The 17,251-nt window shown below is 42.4% G+C and overlaps 1 protein-coding gene across 7 annotated transcripts in view; it reads left to right on the plus strand.

Annotated features, from left to right (window-relative positions):
* Rufy3 (RUN and FYVE domain containing 3) overlaps positions 1-17,251 on the plus strand; it is an 86,127-nt gene that overhangs the window by 51,878 nt on the left and 16,998 nt on the right. For all 7 annotated transcript variants that reach the window (XM_057771437.1, XM_057771440.1, XM_057771441.1 and 4 more), the window contains 7 exons: positions 3,153-3,276; positions 5,882-5,943; positions 7,173-7,238; positions 9,794-9,863; positions 11,709-11,801; positions 14,412-14,495; positions 15,665-15,832. In XM_057771437.1, the coding sequence (XP_057627420.1) occupies positions 3,153-3,276; positions 5,882-5,943; positions 7,173-7,238; positions 9,794-9,863; positions 11,709-11,801; positions 14,412-14,495; positions 15,665-15,832 (667 nt within the window). The remainder of the gene's footprint in view (positions 1-3,152; positions 3,277-5,881; positions 5,944-7,172; positions 7,239-9,793; positions 9,864-11,708; positions 11,802-14,411; positions 14,496-15,664; positions 15,833-17,251) is intronic.

The raw sequence follows: 17,251 nt of genomic DNA on the forward strand, positions 1-17,251 counted from the left end.
TCAAAGGAAAAACAAGAATCTAAATTTGGTGTCCTGCATTGATGGTTGCCAGAGATCAAGGGTGACTGAATTTGGGTGAGGAGTCCCCAGTGACTTATCGGAAGCCCATAGAGTACAGTGTTTTTGAAAAGCTTGATGTCAAGGTGATGAAAGTTGTATGGCATGTCTCTGGGTCTTTCTGTTGTTTGGCTTTAGCTTTGGGAGTTGGAGGTTAAGGACAAAAACTCAAACATGCTACACACCACACACATGGTCTGTCTTTTAGCTGCACGTCCAACCCCTTAGAGCAAGGTTGCATTTGGTGTTTTTAGACGGTTGCCTATGTAACCCAGACAGGACTTGGATTCAGAATCCTCCCAAATGCTGGGGTTATAGCCATGCATCACCAAGGATGGCTTCAAAAAGCTGTGTGTGTGTGCATGCATGCGTGCGTGCGTGCATGTGTTGAGACAAAGTCTCACGGCTAGCTCAGTCTGACCTAGAATTTACCATGTTGTCTGGCCTTGCAAGTGTACTCTTCCTGCTTGTGCCTCCCAAGTCCTAAGGTTATAATTGTGAGATGCCATGCCTAAACCTGAAAACCTAGACAGGGTTTTACTGTGTAACCCTGTTGGCCTGGAACTTGCTATGTAGACCAGGCTAACCTCTAAAACCGTTTCAGTAGACTCATTTTGGAGCAGTTATAGATTGATAGCAATAGAGTACAAGGTACAGAGAAAGAATTCCTATATCCTCTGCTCTACGTGTGCATATGCAGGTGCGCACGTGCACACACACGGGCGTATCTTGGTCTTTTGAGGTTTGTAGTTTGTATTAGGGCTCACCCTTGTGCTATACATTCTGTGAATTCTGAAAGTGTGTGGGGTCTACCTATTTATGCCTCTCTCATTCAACTTTAATTACTAATCATTTTCCGCCTTTTTGGTTTTGCCTTTTCCAAAATATCAGCTAGTTAGAATCATAAATATATAGCCTTTTCACTTAGTAATATACTCTCAGGGTGCTCCACGATTTTTCATGGCTCAGGAACATATTTTTAGTGCTAAACAAAAATACATTCCTTATATGTTTGTTTATCCATCTTAGTTGTTTCCACTTTTGAAAGGAAGCTGCTCACAGCACCCCTTGCAGGTCTCTGTGCCGACGTACGCTTCCAGCTTCTTTGAATAAACGCTAAGAAACGTAGTTGTTAGATCATACATCAGTGTTTGGGTAGTGTAGGTATATTTAACCATCTGTGGGTCTTGAAGACTCTTTGCCCATTTATAGTTTTCTAGATACTTGGGGTTTTTTTCTTTCTTTCTTTTTTTTTTTAAGTTTGCTTTTTTGTTTCTGGGCTCTGTAGTGGTAAAAGCTCAGGCAGCCTGTTTCACAGAGGGGCTGGCTAAAGTAAGGAAGATTGCTAAATAATTAGGTAATACAGTGAGATACTGTAAAATCAATGTAAGGCTGGGCAGCAGTGGTGCACGCCTTTAATCTCAGCACTTGAGAAGCAGAGGCAAGTGGATCTCAATGAGCTCAAGGTCAGCCTGGTCTACAAAGCAATTTCCAGTGCAGCCAGGACTTAAATTATATAGAGAAACCCCGTCTCAAAAAAAAAAAAAAGAAAAAGAAAAAAGAAGAAAAAAAGAAAAAAAAGAAAACAAAATGTATAGAAAATTATAGGAAATTATTTTTTGAAATAATTTTTAAGCCAGAAATATTTTTTAAGAAATTTTTTCAGCCAGAAACTATTTTCAAATTAATTATAATGGTATAATTGCACTTTTGTTAATTATGACATAATTTCATATATCATATGGCAAACATATTATAAATGCATGTTGCATGGGGAGGGCCGGCTTGTTCATCGCGGCCGCCCAGCTAGCTTAGCTCCAAAATAACCACACAGAAATTGCATTAATTAAATCACTGTTTGGTCCATTTGCTCTAGCCTCTATTGGCTAACTCTCACATCTTGACTTAACCCATTTCTATTAATCTGTATATTGCCACGTGGCAGTGGCTTACCTGGAAAGATTCAGCATGTCTGACTCTGGCGGCTCCATGGCCATTCTTTGACTCTGCTTTCTTCTTCCCAGCATTCAGTTCTGTCTTCTCTGTCTACCTAAGTTCAGCCCTATCAGGCCAAAGCAGTTTTCTTTATTCGTTAACCAATACAAGCAACACACAGAGGGGACTCCCACATCAAATGCATATGTATTTCATAAGTTATCAAGCATCTTAAATAATTGGTAGATGTAATTAAAAGGTTTTGTTTGGCAAGAATCTCCAGCTCACTCCTGCTTGATCTGGAAAGTCCCATTCTCTCTCTCTCTCCAAACCCCACCCACTCAGAATTGCTAACAAAGAAAAGGTGCCAGAAAGTCTAGTTCTGTGCTCTTGGCTGCTGCAGCAGCTCCTCCCCTGAAGTTGCCAGTAGCCCAAGACCCCTCCTAAAGCGGTCAGCTTTTGACCGTACTTGAGCACAAACCAAGCTTGTGGAGGATACATCATCACGCCATCGCTTGCAGAGTGTAAAAGCTCCCTGCATTAGTTCCGGTGTGTGTCTTCTCTGGCCTTGATATCTGGGGCTGGGGGACTCATCCAGGAATTGCTTTGCTCAAATAAACCTGTTCTTTTACTTTTTCTGTCCAGCTTGATCTGGCTTACTGCGGCAGCAGAGAAACCTGTTATCAGGAAACCTATTAGGTTTCACATATGTTTCTTTTACTTTTGATTTTTAGTAATAACTATTTTTACCTAAGTTAGATAGGAAATGATTCTTTAAAACTCGGAGATCAGGGACTGGAGAGATGGCTCAGTGGTTAAGAGCACAAACTGCTCTTCCAGAGGACACAGGTTCAATTCCCAGACAGCTCACAACTGTCTGTAACTCAGGATCTGACACCTTTACATCGATGCACATAAAATAAAAATTAAAAAAAATAAAACTCTAAGATCATCTTCGGGATATTTACAGTACATGTTATTCGGTAGGCAACTGTGGTGCTGGGTGGGGCTTGGGGTAGAGGACTTGCATAGCATCCAGAAAGATTGGGGTTCAGTCTCTAGCAGAGCCTCGTTTTCTAGCCATGTACATGTGTGCATATGCACACACACATGAATAAATATGCCAAGGTCTTACTGTGCTCCCTGGGTTTCTGTTGCAGTGAGTTCTACGAAGCCAATGCCCTCATGATGGAAGAGGAGGGAGCTATTATTGCCGGTCTCCTGGTGGGTCTGAATGTCATTGATGCCAATTTCTGCATGAAAGGAGAGGACCTGGACTCTCAGGTATGGGAAATTCTCCTGTAACCAATGGTGTCACTCTGTGTCCTGTCCTCTCAGGGCCTGGTTTGGTTAGATCACATTAACCAAGTTAGAAGACATTGTGAGCATCAGAAACAGGATTTCCTTTCATTTTGTTATTCCTATAGAGTTAATATTTAATATGACTTTGAAGTGAGAAACCGCTCTGCACACTTAGAGGTCAGTAAAGGAAGAAGCTCTATTAGTTTGTGACTGGTTCTGGCTAGGCACAAAAGGGAGCCAGCTTCAGGTAGAAAATTTTACCAATTTACATATGTGGGCCCCAGGCTTATGCAATTTACACACATTGTTTCAGCCCCAGGTTACACTTAGAACAATTTTAACAAGCTAGGAAACTGTAAGTTTGACCACTTGGACAGATGGGACATTTGCATAGCACGGACAGTGCCTGACTGCTTCAGTGCACCAATGTTGATCTTTTCCTGTAGTTGTTACCCAGGTTTCTCCTGCCCGCCTGTCAGAATTATGCTTTACCTAGTGAGAGCACTGGGACTTAATGGCAGACCAGGGTTTAATGGTGGGTGGGACCCCCTGATATTCCTGGACGCATTGTTCTTTGTTCTGGGTTGGGCCTAAGGGACTTTAAGTCAGGATTGTCTCCTTTTGTTGTGGAAATAGAGCCTCACTGGAGGTCAGTCTTGGCGAACACACTTTAGCAGAAACTTTCTCAGCAACTGCAAACTTCAGTTATGGAACAAAACGTTCTTTCTCTCAGTTTCTAACAAGCCTGCCCAGTACATTACTGTCTTCCAGTCATATTGGAGGCAGCGTCCCCTTAGAGAAATTCACGTTCTATAGCTTAGTATTTCCCAAGCTAGTTTATTAGTAAATCCTTCATCACATCAATTGCCCTGCTTCAGATTTCCCCTCTGTCTCAGTGTGAATAGGGAAAATTAGGTTTTTGTCTTTTTCAAATTCTGGCCTCGGCTGTACCTCCTGAATATATATTAAAAGCCAGGGCAGCGAGGGAGTGCAGTGAAGGCTCTAGGGTTCAACTGCTTAGTTTCAAAGCCTTATTTTCTAGGTGCATATATCTTCTAGTTGTTTTTGGTGCTTTCCATTCTTGATATGTACAGATAAAAAAGAGTAGTTAATGGGGTTTTTATGAGCACTAATGGAGTTTTTGTAAATACAGTTCACCTTGATCAGGGCCATGCTTGAGTTAATTGCCCAATAATAAAGATGTTTCACTGAGACTATTTCTCACCCCTTATAATGTGGTGAGTTTGTTCCATTTTACTGGGGGAAATAGGAAAGGTTGTGTTGTGTGATTTGGATTTTTAAAAAAGGAATAAGATGGTAATAAAGTGGCAGATTTGAGAAGATGAAGATGTTCCTCCGTGAAAGTTGAAACAGACACCAAAATGTTAGCAGTGGTCGGTAGGGGCAGTGCGAAGGCTGTGGGTATTTAAATTGCTTTTCTTTTTCTGATCCTGTGAAACATAAACAAGGGAATAGGTGTTGTTTCTGGATTATAACTATAATAGTTTTATTAATGTTTACATTATAATGTAATTACATCATTTCTCTCTTCTCTTTCCTTCCTCCAGATCCTCTAATAACTCCCTCGTCAAATCTCTTCCAGATTCACAGCCCCCCTTTTTAATTGTTGTTACCTGCATATATGTTTATGTGTATACATATATATCCCTAGCTATACCCTGCTCAGTCTGTATACTATTTCTTGTGTCGGTGTTTTCAGGGCTGACCCTTGGGTATTGGATTAGCAGTTGTATGCTCTTCCCTGGAGGAGACCTCCCTCCCACTGTTGGCATTCCTTGATGGCCTGTAGTTCTTTGTGTGTGCGTGGGGCCTGACCGTCCCCTGTCCCTGTCCGCTTTTGTATCTTTTGTTGATGTCCTTGTTCACCTCAGGTTTAGGCTATCATGCTGGTGACACTTTATGGGTGTAGCTTCTGACTATACAATTTCAAACTTTAAAATTAAATAGGAGACCACAAAGGGGCTGACAAAGATGGGAAGGTCAAAAGGTCACATGTACGAGAAAATGCAGAGTAAGCTACAGGGGTGAGGGGACGAGGAAGAAGGGACGAGGCACTAAAGAGTACGTAATGAAACCCAATTCTTTGTAAGCTTGTAGAAATTAAGTTTAAAAAGAAAACTTATATAAATAACTTTTAAAAAGCTTTTTCTAGAAGAAAATAAAGTCAGTAGCAGAATGCCTGAAAAAGAAAAAGAAAATTTAAACCTTACTCTTTGTGCTAAGTATTCGTTGACTGTCATGAATTGTTTTCTCTTTTTCTTCCTTTTTCTTTTATTGTTATTTTGGTGGTGGTCGTGGTGTGTGTGTGTGTTGTTGGGCATGGAAGTGAGTTGTGCCTGTTCGGGGCACAGTCGGCTGTACTGAGCCACATCCTCGCCCCTGTGACTCACGTTGGCTCTTCTAATTTCTCACTTTACATTACCTTCATAGTAAAATGTTAAACGTTCCTCATGGACTTCTGGTGACGGTCACAGTTGTGTTACTTCTAAATGCCTAGAAAGCAGCATTATTTTATGTCGGGAATAGTATCGAATTTTCAATTAACTTCTGAAAATTCTCTCTGTAGGTTGGAGTTATAGATTTTTCCATGTATCTCAAAGATGGAAACAGCAGTAAAGGTAGTGAGGGGTATGTATGAAGAAATTGCATTTCTTTTTCCTCAGAATTTAGTGTTTTGGTTTTTTGTTTGTTTGTTTGTTTCATATTGTATTCGAGACAGGGTTTCTCTATAGCTTTGGAGCCTGACCTGGAACTAGCTCTTATAGACCAGGCTGACCTCGAACATCCACCTGCCTCTGCCTCCCAAGAGCTGGGATTAAAGGCGTGCACCACCACTGCCTGACTAGATATAGCATATTTTTCCTTGTCTAGTTTATAACAATATTGTGTTAGTAGATTTAGTAGACAAACTTTTGGTTATATAGCTTTAATAAAGTCTTGGCAAAAATATCTGATTATTGGGCCTATGATTAAAAGGATTTTTAGGTGAATGACTTTCCTGCTAGGTATTTCGGGGGCAGACATAATAAAGATATATAAAGTCAACCCAATTCTCCATATCGTTTCTTTTTTTTTTTTTTCCTGATAGCCTCGTACTATATCCCAGAGTGGCCTAGCGCTCCCTCCCCACGTAGATCAAGCTGGCCTTGAACTCGGGCTTCCCCGTTGCCTCTGCTTCTCAGCATAAGAGCCAAGTGTAAAATCACCCCGTCCAGCCTGTTCTCTGTTGTTTGAAGTAGAGCTTGAAAATTTGGACAAGCTCAGCATTGCTGCACCCCATCTTTGCCCCACCCTGGAAGGCTGAGCCTCAATGACCAGAAACTCAAACAGAGAAACAAGCCAGCCATGATGGCACATGCCTTTGATCCCAGCACTCAGTCTCTGTGCACTCCAGGACAACCAGAGCTGCGTAGAGAGACCCTGTATTAGAAAGAAACAAACTGGGGCTGGTGAGCTGGTTCAGCGGAAAGAGCACTGGCTGCTCTTCCAGAGGATCTGGGCTCCATTCCCAGCACCCACATAGTGGCTCACAACCATGGATAACTCCAGTTCCAGGGGGCCCAGGGGTACTGCACACATACTGTGCAATCATACACAAAGGAAAACATGCAATCACAGAAAATAATTCTTAAAATATCTTGACTCTTATGAAAGCCGTATTAATGTAGGTTGTTTCTGCCACTTTTGAACCGCTGACTCTTCCTCGTTGACATGTCCACATAGTGACGTGTCAAGTGTGAACCCCGGTTTGGTGTGTCTGTGGCCAGCAGTCTCTGGCTTTAGGAAAGCGGGGTGAAAGCTGTATCAGGTATTTCTGCCACTTCTCTTACTTGTGTTTCCATTGTTTTTCCCTCCAGGGATGGTCAGATTACTGCGATTCTAGACCAGAAGAACTACGTGGAAGAACTCAACAGACATCTGAAGTAAAGACTGAATAGAATTCTTTTATTGGGGGCTTGTAGAGAGAGAAAGGAATCATAAAACAGTGAGCAGTGACGACCCGTTCGGTCACTGTGTAGCAAATGCACAGAAAATTCCATTTGCCAAGCCGGGCGATGGTGGCGCACGCCTTTAATCCCAGCACTCGGGAGGCAGAGGCAGGCGGACCTCTGTGAGTTCGAGACCAGCCTGGTCTACAGAGTTAGTTCCAGGACAGGCTCCAAAGCCACAGAGAAACCCTGTCTCGAAAAACCAAAAAAAAAAAAAAAAAAAAAAAAAAATTCCATTTGATTTGCCAATCACAGAACTAAGTACTGGATAAGTTAGGGAACTTTTAGCAGAAGGCAATGAATGGTTATCATAAGATTGTAACTTAGAGGTTAAGTAAATAGATTCAATAAGAACCATAAAACGTGACACATATTTCTTGGCCTTGGATAAAGCCACCTACTGCAGTACTGATCTTGGGTAAACCATCTCTCTTGTTCCCTTGCACTTCTCGCTTACACACTAAATTGATATATTAACTTTCCCTCTCCTTGCTCACTGCACTTATTTATCAGGTACTCACCAGAAATTTCACACTCACTGGAATTACTCCCCCCACTCCACCCTCTCTCTCTTGAGACAGGGTTTCACCTTGTAGCGTGGCTGGCCTGGAAATTTTTATATAGACCAGGCTGGTACCTGGCTTTGAACTCAAGGAGATCACCTGCCCCAGCTTCAAGTGCTGGGATTAAAGGTGTGTGCCACCATGCCTAGCATAAAAGGCATTATAACTGACTTATAAAGTTTCTATAGGCACAGAGGCAGAGTACCCTTTGCAGGTCTCAGGTCTCATTATAGAATAAGTTTAAAATATACTGGGGACTTGAGAGATGGCTCAGCAGTTATGACCTCTGACTTTCCTTTAGGAGGATCCAGGTTCACGTCCCAGCACCCACATGAGGACTCACAACTGTCTGTAACTCCAGTGCTTCTGTGGGCACAGGCACACACATGGTACACAACATGCATACAGCAAGACATCCATACACATGAAATAAAAATTAAAAAAGAACTCAGAAGGGATCTCAGGGGCAATTTATTGGAATTCAAGAGAAAGTCCCAAGCAGGCAGGTTACAGATCTTGACAGCTGCTAAGCTGAAGAAGGGGGGAAGTTACATCTTAACAGTATACAAGTAAAAAGACACATCCTGAAGACTAAGTTTCTAGGAGAAAAGGAGCTGGGTCCTAAGACAGTTCCTCACCGTTTTGTTGAAGGGTGCAGTATTGCACTTCTCCCAGAGCGTGTGAGCGTGGCTGCAGAAGCAGGGTTCTGCCCTGTAGGGCCAACCAAGGAAGATGTGTTCACTTCAGTTGCGTTATTTAGCCTTGGGGTCTCCGAGGAATCGCTCTGGGCAGCCCCGCTGTGAGGGTGTGTCTAAGGTGGAAGGGTGATAGCTATCGGCATTTTCTGTCCGTTATGTTCTTCAGTCCTTAGCTCAGGGCTGGTGGGAACAGCCAACAGCAGCTATTTCTGTGGGTTTATCCTTTGACTTCTGACTTTGGGCCAGTTAAAGCCAAAGCCCATGCCATTAGCATATCTTTAACCTTGCAGTTTGTTTCAACTTTTAGATCTGTATGAACTGCATGGAAGGCCAGTCTTAATCTAGCTGGAAAGACTAGCATTGAGAATGAGTTATGAGCTTGGGATTTCCCACAGTAGTGCTTGATATTAGCCTCCTTTATATATTTATTTGTATATTTATTTTTGATTCTCACCAAGATATTATGACTGTTAATTTGTCTCAGAGGAAGCTGGCATATTGATATTCATATTTCAAACGGCACCTAAGGAAATGATAGTGACAAAGGACCCTTTATTTCCTTCCTTCATGCCTAGAATCCTCCATCAGTATCAATATAAATTTTGAGTAATCTTGATTCCAGCTAGGAAATTCAAGAACAATCTAAGTATGTTTTCTCTGGGGGAAATGTAAGAAGTAAGTGTTACCATAACGATCAGCAACCACGTCAGCCAAGCAAAGATGTGCTTGTATTTGATACCCAAACATAGTCTTGATTTTTCCTTGCCCTTGCTGTACCTCAGTTCTCTGTCCATAGTCAGAGTTACCTAACAAAAGCTGTTGAAGGAAGGAAGCGGTCGAGTGCGATGAAACCATCACAAGAGTAGTTGGTGTACATGTGGGCTGTTTTGTCTCCTGTAGGGAGCGCTCAGAATGTACCAGGTACTCGCGACTTCACTCACTGAGCACTGCGTCCGTGCCAAGGACTAGCGCTCATGTATGCTGTCTCCGAGTATACCAGTCTGGCAGAAATTGTGTGCATTGTTAAAGAAGGTATTGGGATATAGATATGATTAGAACTTCTTGTGTGCATGTATGAAAAATCACAAACTCATTCTGTGCAGTTAGTGATCTAGTTGAGCTTGTAAAGAGTTGTTATAGACTGATAACTATGATGGGGCTAAGAAGGCAAGTGCAAGCTATTGTCCTGTTTTTCAAGAGACTGTTATGTTTTTTCTTGTCTTAATAGTGCTACTGTAAACAACCTTCAGGCAAAAGTAGATGCTTTAGAAAAATCCAACACTAAATTGACAGAGGAGGTAAGTGTTTGGGAATCAATCATTTGACCTATAAATTTAATAATATAAATTAATGAAACTGATCATTCCTGTTGCCTTGGACATGATTTGACTTTTCAGGTAGGAACCGCTGTAGGAAACTTCCTGCCCTGGCTGCGTAGTCATTCATTTTCCCAGTGGGATTAGATAGAATACAGCCTGATACTCTGGATTCAGTAAGCATTTTGGCCACTGTTGATGTGGTACAACTAGACAAAGACAACCCCCTCCCCCATCTCTTTTAGACAGATTTCTGTGGAACACTGATGTGTGTTCCAAGCTGGCAAGCTACTGAGTCCCACATCCTGTCTGTTCTTGACTGTGCCTGACCAAGCAGCTTTGGCCCGTGATCCCTGCCTCTTGTTATGCTTCTTATTGTCATGTGCTCCTGACTAAGATGATCACTTGACCTCTAAAAAAGCCCAGATTCCCCACTGGCAAATGGGGGTGCTTTTACTTCCTCTTTCAACTCTGGAGATTAGGCAAGAATATAAATGAGAACGCTCTTAGAGAAGCCCTTAGAATAGGAAGGGGAAATTAACCTCAAGGCTGGCATCTGATTAGTAGGCTAAATCTGTAGCTTAGCCTTTGTTTAATAGAAGTAGACGTTTTCATCATGATCTTATGTGAACTAGCCAAAATGCAAGCTCATTCGCTGTTTCTAATCGTCCTGTTAGGCACAGCGAGATAAACTTGGTTTAAAGAAATTCAGTGCATTAAAAAGGAGTATGCTAATTAGTTTTTCTTTAGAACATAGAGAGAGAAAGATGATAGACAGAGACAGAAAGGTAGATAGATAGATAGATAGATAGATAGATAGATAGATAGATAGATAGATAGATAGATAGATAGAATATAGTTTCTGTCTTTTTTGAAACACAGTCTTATTTAGCTCCCTCTGACTTTAAATTTAAACCCTCCTGCCTTTGCCTTCTAAGTGCTGAATTACCTATAACAGGTCTTTTGGAGAGTTCCCAATGTGATTCCCATGACAGAAAGTGAATACTTGATTAAAACTTTGTTTAGACAGCGTTTCACGATCTTCTGTCCATTTGTTTTTGAGACAGGACCTCCTGTGAACATTTTAGAAGCATTCTCACTAAATGTGTTTAGAATGTAGCCATGGAGATGCTCTTGAATTAAACAGTCTCAGCACCGGGGCGTAGTAAAAAGGCAGCAGAACGGGGATGGTGACCGAGTGGCTAATGTGCTCGCTGTGCAAGCAGGAGGACCTGAGTTTGGATGCTTAGCACCCTATAAAAACTGGGTGTGTCCACACATGTTTGTAGTCCAGCCCTGGGGGATGGTCGCAGGCAGATCCTGGGCCTCACTGGCCAGCCATTGTAGGCCAAAACTTGAGTGTCGGGTTCAGTGAGAGGCCTTGTCTCAGACAGTAAGGGAAAGAACGCTAAAGGAAGACTCCCCACGCAAACCTCGGACCTGCACGTGTACACACTCATACCTGCACCCATGCACACACATCCAAAATAAAAGTATTCACGATAGAGAAGCAGTATCAGGTGATTTTCATTTTTATTTACGTACTTGAAAGATACTTCCCCTATGTTCCTCATTAGAATTTTTCTTTTTCTGAGACTGGATCTCACTTTGTAGTTGAAGCTAAAGAGAATCTACTAGCCCCAGCCTCCAAAGTGCTGGCATTACAGCATGTACCACATATCTGACTAATAAGAACAATTTTAGAGGGTGATAGACAGCTTCCTTTAGCTATAGATTTCCTAAGAATGTTCAAGTCTGAAATTTATGCCTTAGCAGATAATAAAATATTCTAATAAAAGAATAAAAAGTTTTTTTGTTTTTTAACAGCTTGCCGTTGCCAACAACAGAATTATTACCTTACAAGAAGAAATGGAACGAGTTAAAGAAGAAAGCTCCTATCTACTGGAATCCAGTCGGAAGGTAAGTGCTAAGTGGGTTCTAAGACCTTTGTGAGGGGACACTGTGCAAGCCACTGGGAGGTGGCCAGTTCTGGGCACTGACGTTTATCAAACATCCTCTTTACCTGGACTCTGTAACCGAGAACAGGGTACAGCTCTCCGAGGCCCACATACAGGGTACAGCTCTCCGAGGCTCATGTACAGGGTACAGCTCTCTCTCTGAGGCTCGCGTCCTCTGCTCTGCCATGGCTCCAGCAGGGTACAGTTCTCAAAGCTCGCACCCTCCACTCTGCCATAGCGCATCATTGCTTACATTAAACAAAGTCTAAATTCAGGCTCTTGTTTGTATGAGTTTATAACTTGTTCTGTGTTTAGTGGTTACAATGTATATAATGGAACTGGAGAGATGCCTCAGCGGTTAAGAAAGTTATTGCTTTTCCTGGAGGACCTGGGTTCAGTTCTCAGCTCCTACACAGCAGCTCACAGCTATCTATAGCTCCAATTCTATGATTTTTTTTTTTTTTTTTTTTTTTTTTTTGGTTTTTCGAGACAGGGTTTCTCTGTGGCTTTGGAGCCTGTCCTGGAACTAGCTCTGTAGACCAGGCTGGTCTCGAACTCACAGAGATCCGCCTGCCTCTGCCTCCCAAGTGCTAGCTCCAATTCTAGATGATCCAGTTCCCTCTTCTGCCCTCTGGGTGTGCACAGACATACATATAGGCAAAATATTCATATCTTAAAATAATTTATGTGATAATAAATATGCCATTATTTTTACACTGTGCTACTCCTTTAAAAGTGAGTAACCTAGTTATGTGTTGCCACTGGGTAAATTAGCATGAAAATGAATTTTCTACATATCAATATTTTCAAGGACCAAGCTTTTGTTTTGTTTGTGGGGAGGTTGTTTGTTGGTTTGAAACAAGGTTTCTCTTTATAGCCCTGACTATCCTGGAACTCATTCTGTGAACCAGGATGGCCTCGAACTCAGAGAGTCACCTGCTTCTGCCTCCCAAGTGCTGGGATTAAAGGTGTGCACCACCAACTGCCCACCCAAGGACCAAGCTTTTTAGGTAGTGTAGTGTTGCAAGATATTTGATTACAGTGTGGAAAATACATCACTCTGATTCGTTTAATAAAGAGCTGACTGGCCAAGTGCTAGGCAGAACTTACAGACAGAGAGGATGCTGGGAAGAAGTGCAGAGTTGCCAGCCAGGCACAGAGAAAGCAGGAAGACTGCATGGGCAGTACAGAGTAAAGGTAATACAGCCATGAGACAGAAAATAAATTAATAGGAATGGGTTAATTTAAATTGTAAGAGCTAGTTAGAAGCAAGCCTAAGCTAAGGTCAAGCATTCACAATTAATAAGAAGTCTCTATGTGGTTATTTGGGAGCTGTCTGATGAGACAGAAAACTGCCTAGAGTATAGATTTGCAAACCTATTTTATATTTTTCAGTTCTGTCTTTTTAATTTTCTTGTTGTTATCCTTTGAGACAAAGTTTTACTGTGTGACCCAGATTGACCTCAGATTCTTGCCTTTGCCTCCCAAGTGCTGGGCTTAGAAGTAAGCATACCTGTGTCCAGCCTTAGGGAGCATAACATGATGCTTTCAGCCCTGATAATGGCTTGGTGCCGTTACTGTTCTAATTTATGACAGAATTACATTAGGGGAACATTCTAATTGATAGATCTATCAACTGTGTGCAGAGTTACTTGTTCGTTTATGACTTCATGGCATCCTTCTTGGCTACTGCTAGTGTTTCTAAAGGTATAATGGGATAAAACAGTTTCCTATGTAGAGTATTAGTATTTGACTTTGAGGCATGGATATCATTAAAACATTAAACATCAAAACAACTGTAAATGCTCAGAAGAATTTCATTAGTGACTTCCTTTTAGCAAAGATATTTGGACAGCGACATGTGAATTCTCTTGGAAAATAATGTAGTACCACCCACACCTCTGAACCAACTCATATTTTGCAGTGAATCAGGATATTGGGGTTCTGCATTTTGTTTTTGTTTTTGAGCCATGGTCTCATGGAACCCAAGCTGGCCTAGAACTTGGTATATAACTGAGGGTGGCTTTGAACTCCTAATCCTCCTGCTTCTGCCTCCCAGTGCCAGGGTTAAAGATCTGAGCTCTCCCCAGTTTTAGGAGGTGCTAGGGGTTGAGTGCAAGGCTCGTGCAGGCTGAGCAGCCACTCTGCCATCTGCACTGCATCAGCCCCTTTGTTTGCTTGGGTGGTTTTGGTGTGTGGGTGTGGGTATGGGTGGGTGGGTGGGTGGGTGGGTGGGTGGTTTTTGTTGTGTGTGTGGTCTTTGTTTTTTAGACAGTGTCTTAGTCTGTACTCCAGGCTGGCCTCAGACTCCCAGCAGTCTTCTTGCCAGACTCCACGTGCTCAGACTACGGGCATTAGCAACCACACACAGTCATGGCAGTGTTTTCCAGGACTGAGGGGGCAAATCTCCACCACCAATTTTGGTAACTCACTTTTAGGGTTTTTAATAAAGAGACAACAGATTTCCAATCCAACATAACCTTATACTCAATGTGCATTTCTTTATTGTGTTTGCAAATTTGATGTCAAGTCTTTTAGTCCTTAAATATGTACTCTTCTTTACCTTTTCAAGGGTCCCAAACAAGACAGAACTGCAGAAGGGCAAGCACTGAGTGAAGCAAGAAAGCATTTAAAGGAGGAGACACAGTTACGATTGGTAAACTTCCTTAACTTCTAGTAGCGAGAAGCGCAGATGTCTCATCAAAGTTCCAACCCTGTTTTTACAAACTTTATGAAACTGTTTCTTGCCCTGCCCACTCTGCAGTATCTCTAAAAATGTGGAAAGTTGGAAAATGAGAGGTGCTTTAATGTGTGCTTAATACGTTACTTCAAGTTAAGAGGACATGGCAGAGGAGGTTGAGAAATGGCTCAGCGGTTAAGAGCACTGGCTGCTCTTCCAGGTTCTGAGTTCCCAGCAACCACGTGGTGGCTCACAAACGTCTATAGTGGGATCTGATGCCCTCATCTGGCAAAAAGTTGTTCATGCAGACAGAGGACTCATGCATAAAATGAATAAATCTTTAAAAGAAAGAGTACATGGCAGATTTTCTTCAAACAGAACCTTCTTAATGCACTTCAATAACTACCATTTACTGTCTGTATGTTTGTAAATTAGGGATTAAAATGTTTTTCGTTAAAAGTATCCTAGAAATAATATCAGCATGTTGCAGCATGATTCATTTTTATCATAACTATTTAAAGAGGGAACGCATGATACAGAACTTGAAAGTTGTCATTTAAGAGATATGAAACTAGGTAAGACGGTCCAAGGTGTGCCCTGGGCACAGCCTGAATGTGGAAGAAAACTCCAGTCTGTATCTTTGTTCTGCTAAAGAATGCTGCCATGACTATAGTAGAAACCAAAGAGTCTCATAGTAGTGATAAGATTTCACACGGCCTTACTGGCCATCCCCAGAAACTGAACTGTTACTCCAGGGTGTCTCAGCTCTATCGAGAACATTCCAGCAAATGTTCTTCTTAATCCTAATTGTTGTTATTATTATTTTGTTTTATTCTGAGACTGGGTTTCTCTGTGTAGCCTTCGCTGTTCTGGAACTCACTCTGTAGACCAGACTGGCTGCTAGCCCATATATCCACCTGCCTCTGCTTCCCAATTGCTGGATTAAATGTGTGGATTAAACTGCCACCCAGCTCCTAATAGTTATTATTAGTGTCTTATTAATTATTATTAGTCATTAATGTCTCTTAAATACCTTCTGCCAAAATGCTCAGCACTAAAAGTGTCCTTCCACCTTTCCTTGTGAAACCTTATGTCATTTATATAATGGAGGCAAGAGTGTAAGCAGTTTGTCTGCTTTGCGGCAGGACGTGGAGAAGGAACTGGAGTTGCAGATCAGCATGAGGCAGGAGATGGAACTGGCGATGAAGATGCTGGAGAAGGATGTCTGTGAGAAGCAGGATGCCCTGGTGTCTCTGCGGCAGCAACTGGATGATCTCCGGGCTCTCAAGCATGAGCTTGCCTTCAAGCTGCAGGTGGGGGAAGATGAGTAGACTCCCTGGCGCTCTCTCGTGTTCTCTCTCTCTCTCTCTCTAGTGTCTTTCTGGAAGAGGGAACCTCGCGGGGCGATGGTGGCGCACGCCTTTAATCCCAGCACTTGGGAGGCAGAGGCAGGCAGATCTCTGTGAGTTCGAGACCAGCCTGGTCTACAAGAGCTAGTTCCAGGAAAGGCTCCAAAGTCACAGAGAAACCCTGTCTCGAAAAACCAAAAAAAAAAAAAAAGAGGGAACCTCAATTGAGAAAATGCCCTCACCAGATTGGCCCGTGGGCAAACCTGTGGTACATTTTCTTGATTGATGATTGATGTGGCAGGACCCAGATCACTGTGGGTGGTGCCGCCCTGGACTAGGATGTAAGAAAGCAGGCTAAGGAAGCCAGGAGGAACAAGCCAATAAGCAACCTTCCTTCATGGCCTCTACTTCAGTTCCTGCCCTCACTTCTCTTGATGATGGACTGAGATCTACAAGGTGAAATAAACCCTTTCCTCCCCAACTTGCTCTTGACCATGGTATTTATCACAGTATTAGAAATAGAGAGCATCAAAATATGGGTTTCTGCTGGGTAGTAGTGGTGCACATCTTTAATCCCAGCACTTGGGAGGCAAAGGCAGGTGGATCTCTGAGTTTGGGCTACAGAGCTAGTTTCAGAACAGGCTAAACAGAGAAATCATGTCTCAAAAAAAGAAAAAAAAAACAACAACAAAAAGAAAAACCTGTGGGTTTCTCTTTCTCTGAAGATTTATTTTTCTTTTATGTCTATGTGATCTGTGCAATCATGTTCTCAGCGTATCAGAGGTGTTAGATCCCCAGAACAGGAACTGTCAGGGTTTATGAGCTGCTAACCTGGGTGCTGGGATCCAAATTCAGGTCCTCTGCGGGCGCAGTATGTGCTCTTGTTCACTGAGCCATATCTGTAGCTCAAAATAGGGGCATCTTTTCTTTGTCTTTAAATACTCATTTTTATTTTCTGTATATGATTGTTCTGCCTGCATATATGTCTGCATGCACCATGTGGATGCCTGCCTGCTGCTCACAGAGATCAGACGAAGGTGTCAGATCCACTGGAACTGGAGTTACAGGTGGTTGTGAGCCACCATGTGGGTGCTGGGAATTGAACCCTGGTCCTCTACAAGAGCAGCAAGTACTCTTAACTCTCAAGACAACTCTCCAGCCCGAAATTTTTTTTGAAGATTTATTATGTACACAGTATCTGTCTGCATGTATTTTTACAGGCCAGAAGAAGGCACCAGATCTCATTATAGATGGTTGTGAGCCACAGTGTGGTTGCTGGGAATTGAACTCAGAACCTCTGAAAGAACAGTCAGTGTTCTTAACCTCTGAGCCATCTCTCCAGCCCAAATAGGGGTTTCTTAATGAGATTTTTGTGCACATATT

This window comes from Chionomys nivalis, chromosome 6 (assembly GCF_950005125.1).
Source record: "Chionomys nivalis chromosome 6, mChiNiv1.1, whole genome shotgun sequence".
Lineage (NCBI taxonomy): Eukaryota > Metazoa > Chordata > Mammalia > Rodentia > Cricetidae > Chionomys > Chionomys nivalis.